Below are 19,665 nucleotides of genomic sequence, written 5' to 3' on the forward strand. Positions count from 1 at the left end.
CCGTCAAGCTGAAGGAGTCCTATCGAGCCTTTATGGCCTGTAGGACCCCAGAGGCAGCTGACGGGTATCGACTGGCCAAGCGGACCGCGGCTTCGGTGGTCGCCGAGGCAAAAACCCGAGCGTGGGAAGAGTTCGGTGAGGCCATGGAAGCGGACTTCCGGACGGCTTCGAGGAAATTCTGGTCCACCATCCGACGTCTCAGGAGGGGGAAGCAGTGCACCACTAACACTGTGTACAGTGGGGATGGGGCGCTGCTGACTTCGACTCGGGACGTTGTGAACCGGTGGGCAGAGTACTTCGAAGACCTCCTCAACTCCACCAACACGCCTTCCTTGGAGGAAGCAGAGCCTGGGGACTCTGAGGTGGGCTCTCCTATCTCTGTGGTTGAAGTCACCGATGTGGTTAAAAAGCTCCTCGGTGGCAAGGCCCCAGGGGTGGATGAGATCCGCCCGGAGTTCCTCAAGGCTCTGGATGTTGTGGGGCTGTCCTGGTTGACACGCCTCTGCAACATCGCGTGGTCAACAAGGGAGAGTGCCTCTGGATTGGCAGACCGGGGTGGTAGTCCCTCTTTTTAAAAAGGGGGACCGGCGGGTGTGTTCCAACTACAGAAGGATCACACTCCTCAGCCTCCCTGGTAAGGTCTATTCAGGGGTGCTGGAGAGGAGGGTCCGTCAGGAAGTCGAGCCTCCAATTGAGGAGGAGCAGTGTGGTTTTCGTCCCCGCCGTGGAACAGTGGACCAGCTCTACACCCTTAGCAGGGTCCTTGAGGGTATGTGGGAATTCGCCCAACCAGTCTACATGTGTTTTGTGGACTTGGAGAAGGCGTTTGACCGTGTCCCTCGGGGAGTTCTGTGGGGGGTGCTTCGTGGGTATGGGGTACCGAACCCCCTGATACGGGCTGTTTGGTCACTATACCACCGATGTCAGAGTTTGGTTCGCATTGCCAGCAGTGAGTCGGAATCGTTTCCAGTGGGGGTAGGACTCCGCCAAGGCTGCCCTTTGTCGCCGATTCTGTTCATAACCTTTATGGACAGAATTTCTAGGCGCAGCCGAAGCGTTGAGGGGGTCAGTTTTGGGGGCCTCAGTATTACATCCCTGCTTTTTGCAGATGATGTGGTGCTGTTGGCTCCTTCAAACGGGGCTCTCCAACTCCCACTGGAGCGTTTCGCAGCCGAGTGTGAAGCGGTTGGGATGGAAATCAGCACCTCCAAATCTGAAACCATGGTCCTCGGTCGGAAAAGGGTGGAGTGCCCCCTCCGGGTCGGGGAGGAGATCTTACCCCAAGTGGAGGAGTTCAAGTATCTTGGGGTCTTGTTCACGAGTGGGGTAGGAGGGAGCGGGAGATCGACAGGCGGATCGGTGCAGCGTCTGCTGTGATGCGGACGTTGTATCGGTCTGTCGTGGTGAAGAAGGAGCTGAGCCAAAGGGCGAAGCTCTCAATTTACCGGTCGATCTACGTCCCAACCCTCACCTATGGTCACGAGCTATGGGTCGTGACCGAAAGAACGAGATCCCGGATACAAGCGGCTGAAATGAGTTTTCTCCGCAGGGTGTCCGGGCTCTCCCTTAGAGATAAGGTGAGAAGCTCAGTCATCCGGGAGGGGCTCAGAGTCGAGCCGCTTCTCCTCCACATCGAGAGGAGCCAGATGAGGTGGCTTGGGCATCTGATTCGGATGCCTCCTGAGCGCCTCCCCGGTGAGGTGTACCGGTCATGTCCCACCGGGAGGAGACCCAGGACACGCTGGAGAGACTATGTCACCCAGCTTGCCTGGGAACGACTCGGGATCCCCCGGGGAGAGCTGGAAGAAGTAGCTAGGGAGAGGGAAGTCTGGGCTTCCCTGCTAAAGCTGTTGCCCCCGCGACCCTGCCCCGGATAAGCGGTAGATGATGGATGGATGGAAAAAACCTTACACCCAAAGAGCAGGCAAAATCTAAATTGGAGAAAAAGACAAGTACTTTTATTTTTTTTTACGTATAAAATCCACATTGTAAAACTATCACAAGGTGGTCTTTGTGAGTATCATTAAATTGCAATTGTCATCATATTTAGGGTCTCCCAGAGCAAATTTGAGGAGACCATGGAATGAAGAAGAAAAGGCTGCTGTGGAAAAACACCTGGGGAGACTTATAAAAGGGTGTCAAGCAAGAACAATGCACTGACTGCAAAATGAAAGAGCCGCAGGCCTTGGCTCAAAGAACCTGTAAAGACGTAAAGAACTTCAAGAAAAGATCTGCTTCTCGAGTTCTTCATTTTTAAATTTAAATTTTCTTGCTGGAGTATTTTTTTTTCAATTCTTTTCTACTCTTCCTGAGCAGTGTTGTTAAAAATGTTCTACTTGAGGTGAGATTTAATGTTGACATGTACTTATAAAGTTTTACAATATATTTGATTTAGTTCCGTAAATTAATTGGCCAAAGCATGGGTCACTTTTATTGTAGTAGTAATTGTACAGCAATCAATCGGTTCAAGTTGTGATTGATATATAATGTATAAATGAGGAACTCTGCTTATCTTAAGTTGAAACTATCAAATTATTCATAAAACAGACTACTCACACTTTTTAAAATTAAAATACAAAATGTCTGCTGTGTAATTGCAGGTTAATAAGAGAGGAAAAACTCTGAAGGCCATACCAAAAGTTGATTTGTATGCTTACTGCAACAAAACCAAAGTCACAACAGGAGTGAGGACTTTGAATGTGCCCATTCAGAGTCCTCACTCCTGCTATGATTTCAGTTTCAAGTCTACTTTTTATTGCTCTGTTTTTTAAAGAAGTTGAAGTGGGGAAAGTAGTTGGGGTGACATCTAGTGTACAAATCTAAGACTAGTTCCTCTCTAAACCTATCAGAAAGGGTGGTCCTCACTCCCTATCTGGAGTTACCCGGACCTCACAAATATAGTCTTACAGGAATGTGTGTGTGTGTGTGTGTGTGAGTGTACAGACAATGATTTCAGATGTGTTTGAGTTCGGTTGGAGAAATTTCAGCATCCACCCTCTCAGCCCAGATTTACTTTAGATTTGAGTGTGCTGTAATCTGCATAATTGTGGTTGGCCTCTTTACAGCTGCATATTAGCTGCCCTTACAGAAAGAAGCATGAACAGATTGAACAACAGAGGTACGAGGAGTCACCCCTGGAGAACCCCACAAGTCATACTGATTTGGTCTGGGACCCATTTACCCTGAACTGATCACCACTCACCACATTCTAAATCTAGTTTTCAATTAACCAAAAAGGTTTGGGAGGAAGCCAAATTACAAGGCAAAAGCTTGATTCGACAGAAGAACCTTTGATTCGGAGTCAGACTTTCTAGCCACATATGCCACCAAAAATACAATAATTTGTACTGTACATCAGAACATTTAGTTCGTTATATTCAATAAAAATAATCACCAACATAATAATTATTATTTTTCTTCCATTTGTCTACCAGCTTTCTCAGCGGGCCCTGTCATCACTCTTGAGGGCCAGTACCACTGTCACGATGGACCTGCGATCACACTGGACAAATTATGTGACTTCAGAACAGACTGTCCGCTTGGGGATGACGAGGGCGAGCAATGTCGTGAGTACATTAAGATTGAATAATTGACAGACAATCACATGTGCGCTCTTTGAACTTCAATCTCTGGATTATAACACCCAAATTGGAAAGCTGGTTGGCTATTCTGCAGCTTCATTAACAAAACCTGTGAATATGCCTCGACAAAGAACAGTTCAGTGTCACACACAATCTTTTCCAACAAAGAAGTCAAGGAGAAAGGCAGCTGAAATAGTGCAGATACATTGTATGCTTGGCATGTTTTCCTCACCATTTCCATATTTCAGGGTTATTTCTGTTTCTTTCTTTTTATGTTTCTTTGCAGTTTTCTTCTTGTTTGTTCCCGAAGCCTTGGTAGAACACTGCCTTGGCCAGGTTTCAATATTCATGACGTCTACCACACACGCCCGTCGCTCATATACTGTCTACATCAATCAAATTCACCAAAATGGCATGATACCACTTGCGTCAAACCTTAGACTTGCTCCCTGCAGGCGTATAATGTATTGTATTTTCAGCCTCCAAATTGTCAGGTGGACCAGGGGTCTGTAAAAGAAAATGCCTGTGGTCTGCATGAACATCAAGAATGGTGCAGCGTTTGCTGCCAAATTCCCAAATACGCTGAACGAGGCTTGTACCAGCCTGACAATCTGTAGATTTTATGCCCGAGCATACATTCGCTGTCTACAAAAATACAGCCCTCAGGAGTTGATCGCTTGGCTTGTGTATCAACGAAGAAAAAGCTCAGTCAGAGAACAAATGTGAAACTCAGGAAGCTCTGGTTATCCACTCTTGTAGCCGCACCTCGTTTGCCTGTGCATCGGGTGTTGCCGTGGCTCCTGGTGGGTCAACGCATCTCTCTATATCTTCTGCAGCAATCAGGCAGCAGTGGCTCCTCCCTGGTTGGTGTCAGCATATTACTAAGTGGAGGAAAAGAAACTACAGGATTCCTCAGCAATGGCAAGGGATATTGAAAATAATGATACCAGTAATAGGTGCTGATTGTGCAAAGAAGACAGTTTTATAATATTGTCCGACAATATATATTGTCAGAGACTCAAATGGTCAGCAGAATCAACAGGCAAGCAAATAATAAATAATCCCAAGAAATCAAATTCATGGGACCTGATTCTCCAAAAGGGACGATTTAGGAGTGCCTGAAGGAAAGTCCGTCGGAAAGTCAGTTCTGAGACTCAGAACGAGCAGTGTCATTTTCGTCCTGACTGTGGAACAGTAGACCAACTCTCCAGGCTTCGCAGCGTGCCTCGAGTGTGCATGGACGTTTACCCAATCCGTCTACATGTGCTTTTTTTGGACTTGCAGAAGGTTGTTACACCCTGTCCCTCTGCAGATCTTGTGAGGGGTGCCTTGGAACCATGGAGTCCCATACGTCCTAGTGTAGGCAGTTTGGTCCCTGTACATCCGGTGTTAGAGAATTGTCCACATTGCCAACAGTAAGTGGGAGGCATTCGCCCTAGCCACTACTCCATCATGCTGCCATACAAGAAACAACATATCCAAGCTGAAATTCAACTATTTTACTTTTATGTCACTAAATCCTCCAAGCATATGACTGTGGAACATGGTCTACATTCTCCTCGATTGGGTTGGATGCATACTAATATATGTTTCTTCAGCACATTGTCAATATGCTTTTTGTTGGCAAATTTTCTGTTCATTCTCATGTGAGCCATGAACCATTTCACATTTCATCAACTTGTGGTATATTTTTCCATAAGATTTTTTTTATTCCAAATTTGTTGCATTTCAGTTGTTATATTAGATTGCCATTCCACCGTAGTTTGGTGTGATCGTTGTAAATGCATTGCATCACCCTGACAAAGTAATTTACATGTCATACATAGATATTTGTACTCAAGCAGATGAGCAAAATATTAGAAGCACCCTGCCGTTGCACCACTCCAAATAATGGCCAAAATGATCAACATATTGCCCATAGTTGTCGACACATTTTTGATCAGATCTTGTATTTGATTGTAAAGGTGTACCTAGTGGGTCCGTGTGTGTGTGTGACACACACACACGCACACACATACGCACATCAAGTCCTGCTGTCATTTGCTTTGATTCATTTTCTCACAGCCCATCCATCCATTCCTAAAATAGTAGCAACCTTTATCCTACTAAGGGCAAGCACAAGTGATCAAGTCAGTATATCAGTGTGACACAGGCAGGTGACGACTGGAGAAGACTCCTTGTTGGGTCTTTTATTTTCATACCCCATCACTAACCACAACACCTCACAATGCAAATCACACTGCCCCCCCCTCCCTCTCTGATACCCTATTCTCTCTGATCTGTCTGTGAATTTCCTGATTTGATCTATTTAAATCTCTCATCAGCTCTGCCGAGGCTAATTAAGAGGAAAAGGGGGTGAAGGGGTCATGAGCAACGATCCCAGTTTGTGTCAATCACAAAGACTTCTGACATCGAGGTGCAATTCAGTCTATACGTGATCCACCCTCTGCATCATTACGTATACATGCATTCTCCCTTCTTTCAGCCGCAGCTTCCTTTGGTTGATCTTCGTCAATCAAAATTCTGCAGACACCCTCCTGTTTTTCAGCATATTTCGTCCAACTACAGAGGAATACTGCTTCCCTCAAAGGGAATGCAAGCATGTGATTTAAGTGGCAATCTGCAAGGTTCCTCCTTATCCCAGATTTTACTTATTAGACTGCGAGGCCGTTGGCTTTGAACCGTTTCTTTTCATTCAGCTGTTGTTGCACTCATGCTCACTAATAAGGCAAAGGAATTCTTGAAAATGTCGCAGATGTCAACATCTGCATGCTTATTTGTAAGAAGACAAAGGGAAAGGTGAGCGCAGACATTGTGAATATGAAACATTTTATACTTGTGGTAGTCTGCCAAGCTCGGTGGTTTGTGTCATACAAAAAAAAAAATTAAAATCTGGCGGCACACAAACACACACTGTAGCCAGAACATCCCCCCCACCCTCTAAAAAAATGATGACCTATTAAATACACTGCACACATTCACTGCCGACGCAACCTTTTTCGATTGCAGGATAATATTTTGTTGAAATTTCACCTACAATTAAATGAGAAAACTTACTTAAAAAAAGTAAAATATTGCCCTGCCAGTAATGATGTTGAGAACATAGTTTTCATTCATCTCACCTTGGGGCACGACTTTTTCTAAAATAGTTTTCAGAAGCAACCGACGTATTGTACGTGTCAGCTTTTTTTATGTATAATTACTACTTGATTATGTTCACAATGCTAAAGTGAAATGAAAAGGCCACTTTTAAATTCTTCAAGTTTTTGAAACATGCTAAAGTCAGTCAAGATCAAGTCAGAATTTTTGGAATGAAAATTATTTTCTGTTGAAAGACTTGTACTTTGACTCAAAGACAGTTTACAGGTACTTCCTGTCAGACGCATTATACAAGTTCTCCAACAACCATTTGGTCTCGTGTGCATCTAGCAGACTGCAGGCCTGATGTTGGCATCAAGCCGCTATCTGATTTTCTATCGTTGTGTTTCATGTCACAATCCAAAGCTATGTGTCCGGGCTGAAGGTGGCATTGACTAGGATTTGCAAGTAAGGAAAGGATTTGTCAGAAAAGATGAACAGGTTCAACAGCTACGGCTGTCGGCCGCAACTGTCTTTTAAGTAGACCGAAGAGGAGGGGTGAAAAAAAACCCAAAATAAATAAATCACTCCTCCTAAACCCCACATTGCAGGATAGTGCTCATCAGGCCTATGCTGACTTGGGTTCCAATGAAGTGAAAATGCTCCGCTGTCGGTCTGCGTGTACCCACGCCTACCCTAGACTGTTGTGCAGACAGGCCTTTTAAAAGCAAACATTTTTTTAAAGGAAAATTGTGCATTTGTGTCGGAAATGATTCAATTTTTGACGTGCTGCCGATGACCAATTCTGGATTGTGACCCCACTGATTGGAAACCCAGGTTAAACAAAATAACAAAAAAGAAGAGCAATTCCCACATGCGCATTAGAACATTTTAACGATAGGTTCATGCATCTTCAGCTGAATTGAGGATCTTTTGACCTTTTGTCAATTATGTTAGGACATCAAGAATTTCTCTCACATACCAAAAAGGAAAGATCTTCACTTTGAAAGGAAGGCATAGAGTGCTTATTCTGAGCTCAAGGTGATTTTGTAACTGTGATGTCTGAATGTGAAGGCACGGAAATGAATGATGAAAAGAAGTGACTGATGTGGTAATTTTAGATAGTCGTTGTGTAACAAACTAATATGCAACCACACTTTGACTCCGGTAGTAACCCACTGCGAGTATTGATGTGAACTAAAAAATGTGGAAGAAAATTGATGTTCTGACTGCAAAAAAGTAAGGGGGTGCGGGGACTTGCTTCATATCTCAAGAACCAACTCATAGCATAATTTAGAAATGGATGAAATGTATTCACAGAACTAGCGTTCATATGTGGGCGGCCACCTAACTCATAGGATGTTTCAGATGTGATTTCACATGGATATTAATCTAGACGACTGCAAAGTAATTTGTTGCATACGCCACCCTTTTACCCCCCCCCCCCCCAAAAAAAGGGATATTCTGTATAGAAAACGTGGATTTTGGGGCAAAATCCTCCCTGTAACTGTAACACTCATTAGGGCATAGAACAAGACAAGACATGGCACAAAAACATATACACCAGCCAGTTCCACTATTGTGACCAAGTACATTACACGATACAGTATATTCAAAACAGGAGATGGATCAAATATTCTGCCTTTAGGTAAGAATGGCGAGATTTAATTGAACAATGTTAGTCTTGTTAGAGCGCACAGCTTGCAGCAATCACAGTTTGTTTTTTTTTTTTGTTTGTTTTTAATGAATTTAAGATTTAGAGACGTTTAGGTAAAGGACATCTTTTTTATATTCTGTTTCTGATTACCAGCACCATGGACAAGTCTTGTTTTTGCGCCATTTTCTTGATGATGCTCTCACCTTCAAGTCCACTTTCATCACAACACAACATATTTTTACAGCTAATGGGCACTTACAGTCACTCAATTTTACAGGAACATCAAGGTTCTAAGCAGAAAAAAAAATCAAAAGAAAGACAAAATCACCCTCCACCCCTCACCCTGCCCCCCAAAAAACAACTACCAAAACAGAAAACAAAAGCCTGGAGTCATTGCTGGGTTTCAAAAAGCAAAATGCCAGCATGGCATGTTACTATTTTTCTATTTCATCACATTAGAGCACTTTAGTAGTCAGCTGCTTCGGCTTGTCATGCATCAGTTCCCCACGCTGTTATCTGAAGATGGGCCAGAAAAGGATTGTGTAAGTGGAAAAATGGGGGGGAAGAAATCAATCAAAGAAAGGCCTTTGACAATGGCTCTTATAACATTTGCCCTATCTAAGTGTTATGTGATTTATGCAGTCAATTACTTAGACAAACAAGGGAGGGGAAAATAATAGAAATAAAAGAGTTTGCACTTTTCCATGATGGCATAGTGGAAATGAGGCGAGACAGAACACACATTCGCCTCCTCGTATGGAACCAAAGAGATGCGTTTGACGGACTGCTCAGGTCACTAAAATATATCAGTGGTAAGCTGCCAAAAATGCTTCAAAGCCACATGTCATTCACTTGATCACCACCCCCCATACACACAACCTGAGCACCCTAATTTCTCCTCAATTCTCCCTCGTCTCTTTTCCTGTCTTCGGAAGGTGGGCCTTTCCAATTTTCTACTTCTTTTTTGAGCAGTTTCAGCTTCCACCTCACAAATCTAAACACATTTGACCAACACAATGACTCACCTGGACTATAATAATGCACTCCCGACTTGCACAATCACATATTCGCTGTTGCTCACGTCGATGACAAATAGACTCTACATATATCACCCTTTTTCGACACCATCTGATGTTCAAAGCGCTTTACAAAGCACAGCCTGGTCACTGGGAGCAAATTAGGGTTCAGTGTCTTGCTCAAGGACATTTTGACATGGTCATAGGGATTGAGGTTTGAAGTCTAAGCGCCATGCCGCCCCACAAGTCTTCCCCTCCTCCGTGACAGTATGACTTTATCTCGCGCCCCCTACTGGGCCTATCTACTCATTATATCGTCGTTCCTACCGACTGCTGTCAGGCTGATGAATAAAAAATAACAATCATAATAATAATAATGATTAAATGATGTGAAGGTAAATTGTAAATAGTACTGCGATTTATCCATTTGTGTTCATATTGTATTTAATTGAAAGATGTTTGTTGTTTTTTTTTCTCTTCTTCTTTCTACATACATTCTTGCTGCTGGAGGCTGTAAATTTCCCCATTGTGGGACAAATAAAGGATATCTTATCTTATCTTATATACGGCCAGGCTATTTATTATTATTATTGCTCTCTTGCCCTGAAATAATCTCTCTCCTGTGTCTCTCCAGGCCGTTTCCTCAATGGCAGCTACTGCTCTTTTGAAGAAGACGAGTGCAGTTGGCAGTCCATGATGGGTGTCCCCTTGAGAAGACTCCAGTATTCAGCCAAGGCCACTAGAAAGAACTGCCCATCCTCAGGTGGTCCAAACATTATTTATTGAAGTCATGATTTGTTATGATGCTTTTTTTTCATAGTCCAAAGCCAAGGTCCTTGTTTTCATTCCCAGTGCAAGTCTTGCACAAAGTGTAGTCAGGCTGTGAGCATGGGTGGAGGTTTCTTTATTTTGTCATCATTTTCATATGAGGCGCAGGTAGAAATTTCTATCTGCACTGTTGTGTGAGTGAACACACCAGCCGAAGTGACTCCCCTCATTGCCTTTATTTTCAGTTTAGGTGAGGTGGGCAGTCTACATGGCTGAGATCAGCTCACACAAAGTATATTTAAAAAGATATCTCTCCCCTAGTGGATGATGTACCGTATTTTCACGACTATTCGACGCACCGTACGGTTGGGCGCAGTGTCATTAATGGGTGACATTTCTGCATTTTACACATAGACAGACCGCACTGTACCAATGCGCGCAGTTTTACAGTGGTAAAACATACGCCAGCTTAAACATACAGCATGCATGCGCGCACGCTAATACGTTAGCTTGAAGCATACGGTAGCATGCCAAGACATACAGATAAAAGCTAAAAACACATTTTTAAAAAGGCAACAAAAGCAGAACTGAGTTCGGGTGTATTTTATTTAGCCATCGTACAATGTTCTCACGTTTTTCGATCAATCATCACCCAGAAATCTATCAAAGTCCTCATCCTCTGTATCAGAAGCAGAGTACTGCACATCCCAGTTGTCACTGAACGCATCGCATGCTAGTGCGAGTTGCTACGCATTGCCGAGCGGAAAGAAGGAGCAGCAACAGCAAAGTCAACATTTCTCTCGTGTGAAGCTTTCCCACATTTGAAAGTAAAGAACAGAGCGAAACATGGTGGCAGCGCGTGTGTGTGTGTAGAAAGAATCGAACAATTGTGCAAGTACCGTAATCCATCAAAAACGCCGCGTTCCCTTTCGTTGTTGCGTATTGTGGCGTAACTCGCCCAGCGCTGCCTCTCACTCTTTGTAAAGTTGTGTTTGCCATCGATCATCCATTGTTACCATGCCGTTCGCAACTTTACTTTGAACGCCCGGTTGATGCCAATGTCCAGCGGTTGGAGTTCTTTAGTCGAGCCTCCGGGAATAACGGCAAGCTCAGAGTTCATTTGCTTGACTTGTTTTTTCACCGCTGCTGTGAGATGGGCATGCATGCCAAAAGCATAACCGGTGGCTTTAAGTTTGAACTGAGCTTCGTAGGCGTGTCTCTTTGTCGAATTTATTTTCAGGGGTTCTTAGAAACCAAAACCGGAGTTGTTTTGCAACAATGCACATTGCCACACTCTATCCAGGTGTTGGTAACTGCTTGCGGCGTCCCTTTAGCGTCCACTTACACGCCCAACCTTCACCATTGGCGGACTGCTCCAAAGCTTGCCTGTCCTCTCTCTCTCTCTCTCTCTCTCTCTCTCTCTCTCTCTCTCTCTCTCTCTCTCTCTCTCTCTCCCTCTCCATATATGTATATATACACGCCCACCCTTCCCTGATTGGCCGACTTCTTTCCCGCATGCCTGGCCACAGTCACTTCCGCCCTTTCTCTATATAAACAGCGTGTCGGCTGTCAGTCAGATTTTGGAACTCAGTGCATACAAAGGACGCTCCGCACCATAAGGCGTCCTGTCCATTTTGGAGAAAATTTAAGACTTTTAATGGCGCCTTATAGTCGTGAAAATACGGTAATTGTGGTCATTGTGAAGCCTTCCACCACTGATCGTGCGTCTGTGCGTGACACCACCCTACAACTCCGCCCCTCCCACACACACACCAGTTCGATGCACACTGCTGTCATATTAAATATAACATACATTTTATGAATGAAATGCAATAGCATTCACAACAGATGTCCGCTGTCTGGCTGTGCCTTGATCAAATCCACCCTAATCATGTGACCCTACCTGGACCACAACTTAGACCTGGTTTCACCTGGTCTAAAGTCTATTCTACTTTCTGTCACCAAATTGTCAGGTGCACTTGGGGAGTGTAATAGGAAACACCTTCGGTCCGCCAGAATGGCCAGTGAGGTGTAACACGTTTTGCCAAATTCCCAAGCACTGTAAACTTGACTTGCCCCAGCATAAATATGAAGATGTGCCAGTGTTTACGTCAAGCGCACGTGTGTTTGTCTACAAAATAGGTTCCATGATTCAAAGTAGACGGTTCAAATCAGCTCAACCTTGTATTTTTTTTTATAACTAACAAATCAAATTCCTCAGTCTTTTAACACAATTGAACACACAATTGCAATAGGTATAGAACAAATCTGAGATGGTTGGAATTGGAACAATGGCACTTTTACTCATAGCACCGGCTCAACTCAGCTCCACTCAATCCACTCACCTTATGGTGAGGTGGTTAGACTTTCACTTCATTCGTATTTCTAATAATAATAATAACAATAGAAAACTGCAACTAACATTCTACATTGAACACTTCAGTTGAACAACACAGACATGTGGCTTGTTGGCGATGGTCCTGTAAGTATCTAGACACATTTTATTCAAGAGGGGAAGGACTGCATCAGGCAATTAGACCGCTGGAACAAAATTAAAATTGTTGAATAATTCTGTAGTCCCAGTGGTATTTTGGGCATTAGCAGTGTATCTTCAAATGCGAAATAACTGGAGCAGTAACAATTCTGCTCGAGCACGATTTGGTATTGGTTGGGCAAGCTTGGAGCACTGGCTGACCAAGTTCTAGCAATAGTCCCGTATTCATCGTAAGTACACCTATGCCATGCCATGGAAAAAAAGTGAAATGAGACAGGATGCTTCACAATTCTTCCCACGAGGACTGACAGGGAAGAGGTTTTCCAAGAAGACACTCGACCAGCAAACAATGGCAAAGGTCTGTTGGTTCTGTTTGTCTTCACATAGCACACACTTATACAACACGCTGTTATTTACACACAAAGCAGGTCGAGCAGTAAAAAACCCAATACTAAGATGCCCAACATGGCTTTAGTAGAGTATGCATCCAACATGATGATTTAATTCCCCGACTGTTCACTGGTGTTTGATACCAGAATTTGTCCAATTTAATATCTTTGCTTGTACACACTTTTTCCATTAACTTCTTTATTTCTATTGTGCACGGTGGCTGTCACCATTAATAACTGGCCAGAGAATCATGGCGTGTGCTCACGCACGTGCTGGATTTTGGCCGGATTATTTCTAGTAGATCTGTTCATTGATATTGTGTGCGGTGGCAGTATCATGAATAAATGTAAAAGTGCAAACCATGTAGGTGTGTGTACTCATGCATGACCCCCCCAACGAGTGGAGGTGAAATATTCCTCAATAATGTATCAGGTGGTCATTCTTAGCTTGCAAGGAAAGATTGTATTAAATGAATTATATGAGACGTCTGCGTTCAGCTTCTGCGTGCATGACCAGTCATGCCGGATAACTCACCTCTTCCAAGTGCACCAAATATGAGTATACATCAGCACGCTCACACTAGCCAAAGGTACTGGTCTTTAGGTGTAAAGTTGACTAAGCACGTCGCAAATTGCTCTGTATTAGCACGCCCTTAGTTGAGCTATTGCTATAACTATGCACGTAAAGATGCTGAATGTAATCTGTCACTGAATTGTAAATATTGGATCTCAATTCCCAAATAACGGACTTTAAAGCGTCTGCACCCATAAAGAACTTGAACACACTTGTTAGTACAGAACTAGTGTGGTGCCGTAAAGAGCTATCATATGCATCTATTTTAATACCTTTTCCGAACGACTGCTTTTAAAGTTTAGCGAACCCTACAAACTTAACTGCCTGGTGGAAATTGGTCTTAGATACTTTAGGAAAGAAAAACATGATACTGCAGAACCTGGACCACATATTTAACTGCCAGGTCAAATGTGAAATAACCAAGAACTCTATTTTCAGAAGTGATCTCTCAGAGTTCCTAGGGGAGAAAAGAGCTCAAATATTCAATTTATTCAAGTTCAAACCATGCATAGTTGATGAACTTTTACCATCCTGGTTGTGATGCATCTTATACTTCCAATAAGGAAATTAGGAATTAGCATGATAAATTTTTGCAATGCTTCGTCTCGAATTCTCTTAGAATTATGAATAATGTTCTCTCGCAATACAGTCTTTAGGTTTGGTATTTATATTGAGTTATGAGTTATGAGTCAAAACCACCATGCTATTTTTGACAAATCTAAAATGTTCACTTTTTGATGTTTTGCATTGAATTGAATGTGTTTTTGTTGAAAAGGTGCAACACTCAGTTTGGAGGGGAACCAGTTCAAAGGCCGGCATCGCTCAGCACTACTGAGGAGTCCTCTCTTTCCACCTCCTCTAAGAAACTCTCCATGCACGGTGAGCACGTCGTTAGATTTTTTTTCATCGTGAATGCCCAGTCGAGAATCATGTCTTTGCAAATATGGGACAGCAGTAGCTTAGCTTAGCTAACGTGTGTGTGTGTGTGAGGGGAGGAGGGGGGTGGGTAAAGATTTGACTTTGGAGTAAGAGGTAGCAAATACAAGATTTGCTTTTGACTGCTTGGAACACAAAGGTAGAAAAAAGGGGGGTTGGTTGGCATACGTGTATGTATACCAAAGTAAAGACTGTAAAAGTGACTTTTCCTTTCACGGGTGGTTGTTCTCTTTCTCCTGGTTGTCCTCCCACATGCATGTTTGTTTAATAAGGCATTCTGAATTATTTATGAGTGAGAATGCGAGTGTGAATGCTTATACGTCTATATGTGTCGTGCCCTCCTGCCCAAAATCAGCTTGGATAGGCCTCCGGCTCAACTGTGACCCAAATGAGGAAAAGGGATATGCTGGCAAAGGGGATGCTGCATCTCAAGCGTCCCACATTAATTAATAATTTTCATTATCATGTGCCAAAAAATGTTATTTCTTCTTCTTTTAAATATAATTGATTTATTTATCAGCAATAAACTAGTTCAGGACATCATCCTGAAATAAATCATATTGAACTCTAATAATATCAACGACATTTTTTTTCTTTTGCTAGAAATTCAGTTCTAGAAGCTTGCACTAAATTCAGCTTTTTAATTCATTACCTTCACTTCTGCATTTTTTATTTGTATTACTTTTGTAAGAGTCCAAAATGTGTCATTTAATAAAGAAAATTTTAGATTAAATAAAATTTTCTGAAACATGGATAGACGTGTGTGTGTGTGTGTGTGTGTGTGTGTGTACACACACGGCGTCTTTGAAACTTGCAGTAATGTGTCTCGATCGTGTTGTCTAAAGGGGGAAAGGAGAGTTAGCAGTAAACAAGGCTGACCTCGTCAATCAAAATCTGCTTCTGCTTACCTACACATTAAATCAAATTATTCTCTCTTGATAAGATACAATGCCACTGGAGACTGTAGCTGAAAAGTTTAGATCCCACAAGTCTCAATTAAGGTTTTGGAACACACCCACTATTTGTGTTTGTTTTGCATCCCTTGCGCCATTGTAGGTATGTGAATTTGCACATTTGACAGAGGTGAAGAGAGTCTCCAAAGGTTTGAGAAGACGGTACTAAAGTCATGGATGAGCTTGCAAAGGCAAGACCACAAAATGCAGCCAATAGCTCGACTTAAAGAGATTTTCATTTTGCCAGAAGGGGGAAAAAAAGTTTGTGAATCAGAAAATAAACCAATGTATGAATGGAGAAGCTGACACCACTTCCAAAGTGATTAAGAGCCAGGATTTTTGTGGACAGCTGTGTTGGCAGTGCTGCGCCACCGCGGATCTTCTACAGTCTCTTGACACCTAGCCAAAGATTAAGCATGATTCCCGATTAAGACACTAAATCCCTTTTCTAAACACTGAATTGGCACTGTTCATTCTGGCCTCTGTGCTCCCGGACAACTGCAATGTAGCGACGATATTCATTTTGGGTATTACTACATCTCACTTTCATGTCATGCCCAATGTCCATTGTCCACGATTGTGTATTGTCAAGTCAACATCTGTTTTTGCAACGGATGATAAGCAATTGGAGCTGGAATGGATAAGTAAGCGCTTGACATAAAGATGTGTGTATTTAGTTTTGTGGTTATGCTGCCTTTGTGTGTGTATAGCATCTATTCCGGTGAAATAGTGAAACAAGAATTATGTGCTTGGCTTTAATAAAATGCTGTTGAGGGACACGCTAGCTAGCAGCCGCTGCTTGTTGGCAAGCTATAGAGCTGTTTACTTCCTGAGGTTTAATTTGTGTTACGCCCTGTGTGTTTTCAGGCCAGATTAGTTTGACCATATCCCTTCAGGAAACAACCAAATTAGATTAATTTGTGGAGAGGCATGCAGGAGTGTTGTTGATGCAAAACAAGCCCAGTGAGCCTCCTGGTTGAATGTTGTTCATCTCTGAATCATTACAGAGCTACTGCTGTTTGATCTTTTTTATTATTTGGCTATTATTTGGCATTACTTTACATCAAAACATTGGACTTCATTTGCACCTAGTCTTATATACAGTAGACATGTTTTAAGAGTAATGTGGCATTCACCATTTTTCCAGACTACAAGATATTATTGAGCAAGATCATTTTTGTGTGTCTCTTTCATTCTGTAGTGGTTAAAAAATGTTCACATTTAGGTCTGTTGCTTCTCAAGTCTGTCAGTCTTAGATGCTCAATCACTCGGTGTGCTTGTGTGAGTCACCGACTGTAATATTTGTTCGCAATGGTCCACTTCAGTCGCATCCAGCCGGTGTGTGGCGAAGTCAAATTTTTTTTAACAATTATTTGCTACTATCTCACAGTAAATTGTAACGGCCTTCCTGAAAATGCTCCTTGTTCATCATAAACATTCCCCTGTTTAAAGAAGAAAGCAATAAAAATTAAAAAGCTGAATCAAAAGGGTGCCATTCAAGGGAACAGGATCTGTCCTGTCCTGCAACTGTGCTTTAAATTCTGTTTTTAACCATAGCACTGGAGTACAAATGCAAATTTAGCCACACTGAAAGGATGGTGCATACCTGATTTCAAGTGTGCTTTCTCGCAATCCCATTTAGAACGGTGTAGCTCAATGCAAAAGAGCTTATCGGAGACCATTAAATTTCACGTTATTAACCTTTGTACAGGTGTGATACTGGTTTCAAGGCTGTGTGCATGCTCACCACCGTCCAAGGAATGCTCAGGAGGTTTGTGTGAATGCTCAGAGACATAGAAAATTAGATTATTTACTGAGTCCACGCATTCCCGCAAGCACTGAAAGGACACGTTATTGTGGGGTTGGTGTCCTCCATTGCTATTTCTCAGGTAGTTCTGTTGCGCTATCACACATTTTATCGGCAACATTGTTCGTTGCTGACCATGACGGAGGATTCCATCCATTCACAATAGTTTGAATGTTTCCGTAAAAGGATTACATCGATGTACACCGACAGTACCGGTACTTTCAATGTTTTCAGAAATACCAGCCAGAGTTATTCATTGATTATCACATCACCTTTATTAACTCTCCAACAATGGCAAAGAGCAGTGAACAGCTCAATCAACAATGCATGAAAAGTCCTGACTGGCGACTCGGCATTCTGTAAATAACTTAAGTTACCGGAGATTGCCGAACAAAAGCATTTTCGTTGTTAACTGCATTGCTACGGGTCTCACTATGAACCTGGGTGGGTGGTTTTAAAAAAAAAAAAAGTATGCTTGAAATAGTTTTAGCCCTATGGATTGCTCAACAGATGGTTGGCCAACTTTTTTTCATGCTTGACCTTTAACCTGTAACCTGACAACATGATGAGCTGTCCACCGTAGTAACCGCTGTGCCTGAAAGGGTTAAAGGCAGCAGGGAATACACCCATCTGAAGAGATCAATTGGCTGTCTTTAAAATTTGTTCTTCAAAGAATCCATAAAAGGTCTTTGAAAGTGATATGGGAATTGGATCTAAAAGGCAGCTTGTTGGATTTGTCCGAGAGTAAACTTGACCAAGTGATGGCCTCATCACTGAAGATAAAGTATGATCTTCAGCATTTGCAGACACCGGTAAAGAATCCACATGAGAATCACCTTCATATCAGAGACCACAGTTTTTAGCCATAAGAGGATGCATTGTACACTCAAGCTTTGAAATAATGTCCCGCCTCAGGTGACGGTGGTCAGGATTCTCTGGGTCTTGTTTTGAGGAAAGCGACAAATGTATGACAAGAGTGACAGACAGATAAGTGTGACACCAGAAGTGATGAGATCACTGTATCAGACTGTCGTATAGTAAAGCTGAGGCAAAAGGGCAACAATGTTCCCACCTCAGGTCAATGAGGTCTGGGTAGTGGCTGAAAGGGCACGTGTTTGCAGGCTGGAACAAGTTTACAAGTTTTGTAGGATATGTGTAAATCTCTGATGGGAAATTGATATTTCTGAAAATTTGGATCAATTCTCGGCAGGCATGCGAAATGTCATTGAAGAACTCTTGGTCAATCTTACAGCATGTCAACCAAGAAACGTCAACAAAAAAACACTGCATCTATTGTAGCACTCTGACTTTTGACCCAAATTGCAGATTTTGTGAGTCGCTTTGCTTCGTTTTTACTTCGTGTTTTAAGACAATTGATTATAAGCAACCTTCAGATACGCTGCCACTCGAGTCATATCATAAAATGAGTTTTATCACACTGACAGATGCACCTTGAGCCATTTAAGATAAGATAGGATAAGATATCCTTTATTTGTCCCACACTGGGGAAATTTACAGCCTCCAGCAGCAAGAATGTAGGTAGAAGAAGAAAGAAGAAAAAAAATTACGGAACAAGACAAATATTCAAAAACATTTTCTTTACTTTCTCTTTGATTCCCATGTTTATAGACGATGCATTGCTATTTGCCTTTATGAAAAACACAGAGGGGGGCCGGGGGGGGGGGGGTGCTGCATGCGGCTGAAACGGATTTCAAGGCATTTCAATTAATTTCAGTGGGGAAACACTGATTAAATCCATGAGGTTATTGAATTACAAACTTGGTTGAGGAACACATTAAACTATTGTTATCTTATATTGCTGAATGAGCCGCATTCTTTATAGATTTGATGCATCCTGTAGCACTGCAACTACGACAAAGCACATTGTGGTGGCCTTGTAAATCAAGAATTGCTTGACTGAATCCTGTATTGTATGTTTGCCCACAGGTACGTTTCTGGATTTGTTCTGGAGATGTACAGAAAGGGACGCTGTCTTTGTGGATAGCAGAGAACAGCACGGGCCTCAAAGACCAGCGCCAATTGTGGCACTCAGCCAGCGAACCAGCATCTGAAAAAGGCTGGAAATTCATCACAGTTCCACTTTATGGACTGGCTGACTGGTACGACACTCACCCTGTGATTACAGCAAGACGGTTTTTGATTTAAGCAGTTATCAAGTCCCATGGTAACTCTCCGTCATACTCGTAGAAAATAAATACTGTACAATAGGTTTCCACATGGCAATAGACCTCTGGACCAATAAACTCTTCTTCGTTTGTTTCTCTCTCATAAATGTATATTTCAGCTTTTTTAAACTTTATTTTCTCTTAATTTATTAAATTAACAAATCCCATAGAGCACCTGAGTCAAACCCAAGGCCCGCGGGCCGGATGTGGCCTGCTTCGCCATTGT

At 42.6% G+C, this 19,665-nt stretch overlaps 1 protein-coding gene across 2 annotated transcripts in view; it reads left to right on the forward strand.

The window, feature by feature from the left end:
- alk (ALK receptor tyrosine kinase) overlaps positions 1-19,665 on the forward strand; it is a 386,248-nt gene that overhangs the window by 293,474 nt on the left and 73,109 nt on the right. For both annotated transcript variants that reach the window (XM_052085650.1, XM_052085651.1), the window contains exons 6-9: positions 3,435-3,566; positions 9,967-10,095; positions 14,333-14,436; positions 19,201-19,373. In XM_052085650.1, the coding sequence (XP_051941610.1) occupies positions 3,435-3,566; positions 9,967-10,095; positions 14,333-14,436; positions 19,201-19,373 (538 nt within the window). The remainder of the gene's footprint in view (positions 1-3,434; positions 3,567-9,966; positions 10,096-14,332; positions 14,437-19,200; positions 19,374-19,665) is intronic.

Source organism: Hippocampus zosterae, chromosome 14, assembly GCF_025434085.1.
Source record: "Hippocampus zosterae strain Florida chromosome 14, ASM2543408v3, whole genome shotgun sequence".
Taxonomy (NCBI): Eukaryota; Metazoa; Chordata; class Actinopteri; order Syngnathiformes; family Syngnathidae; genus Hippocampus; species Hippocampus zosterae.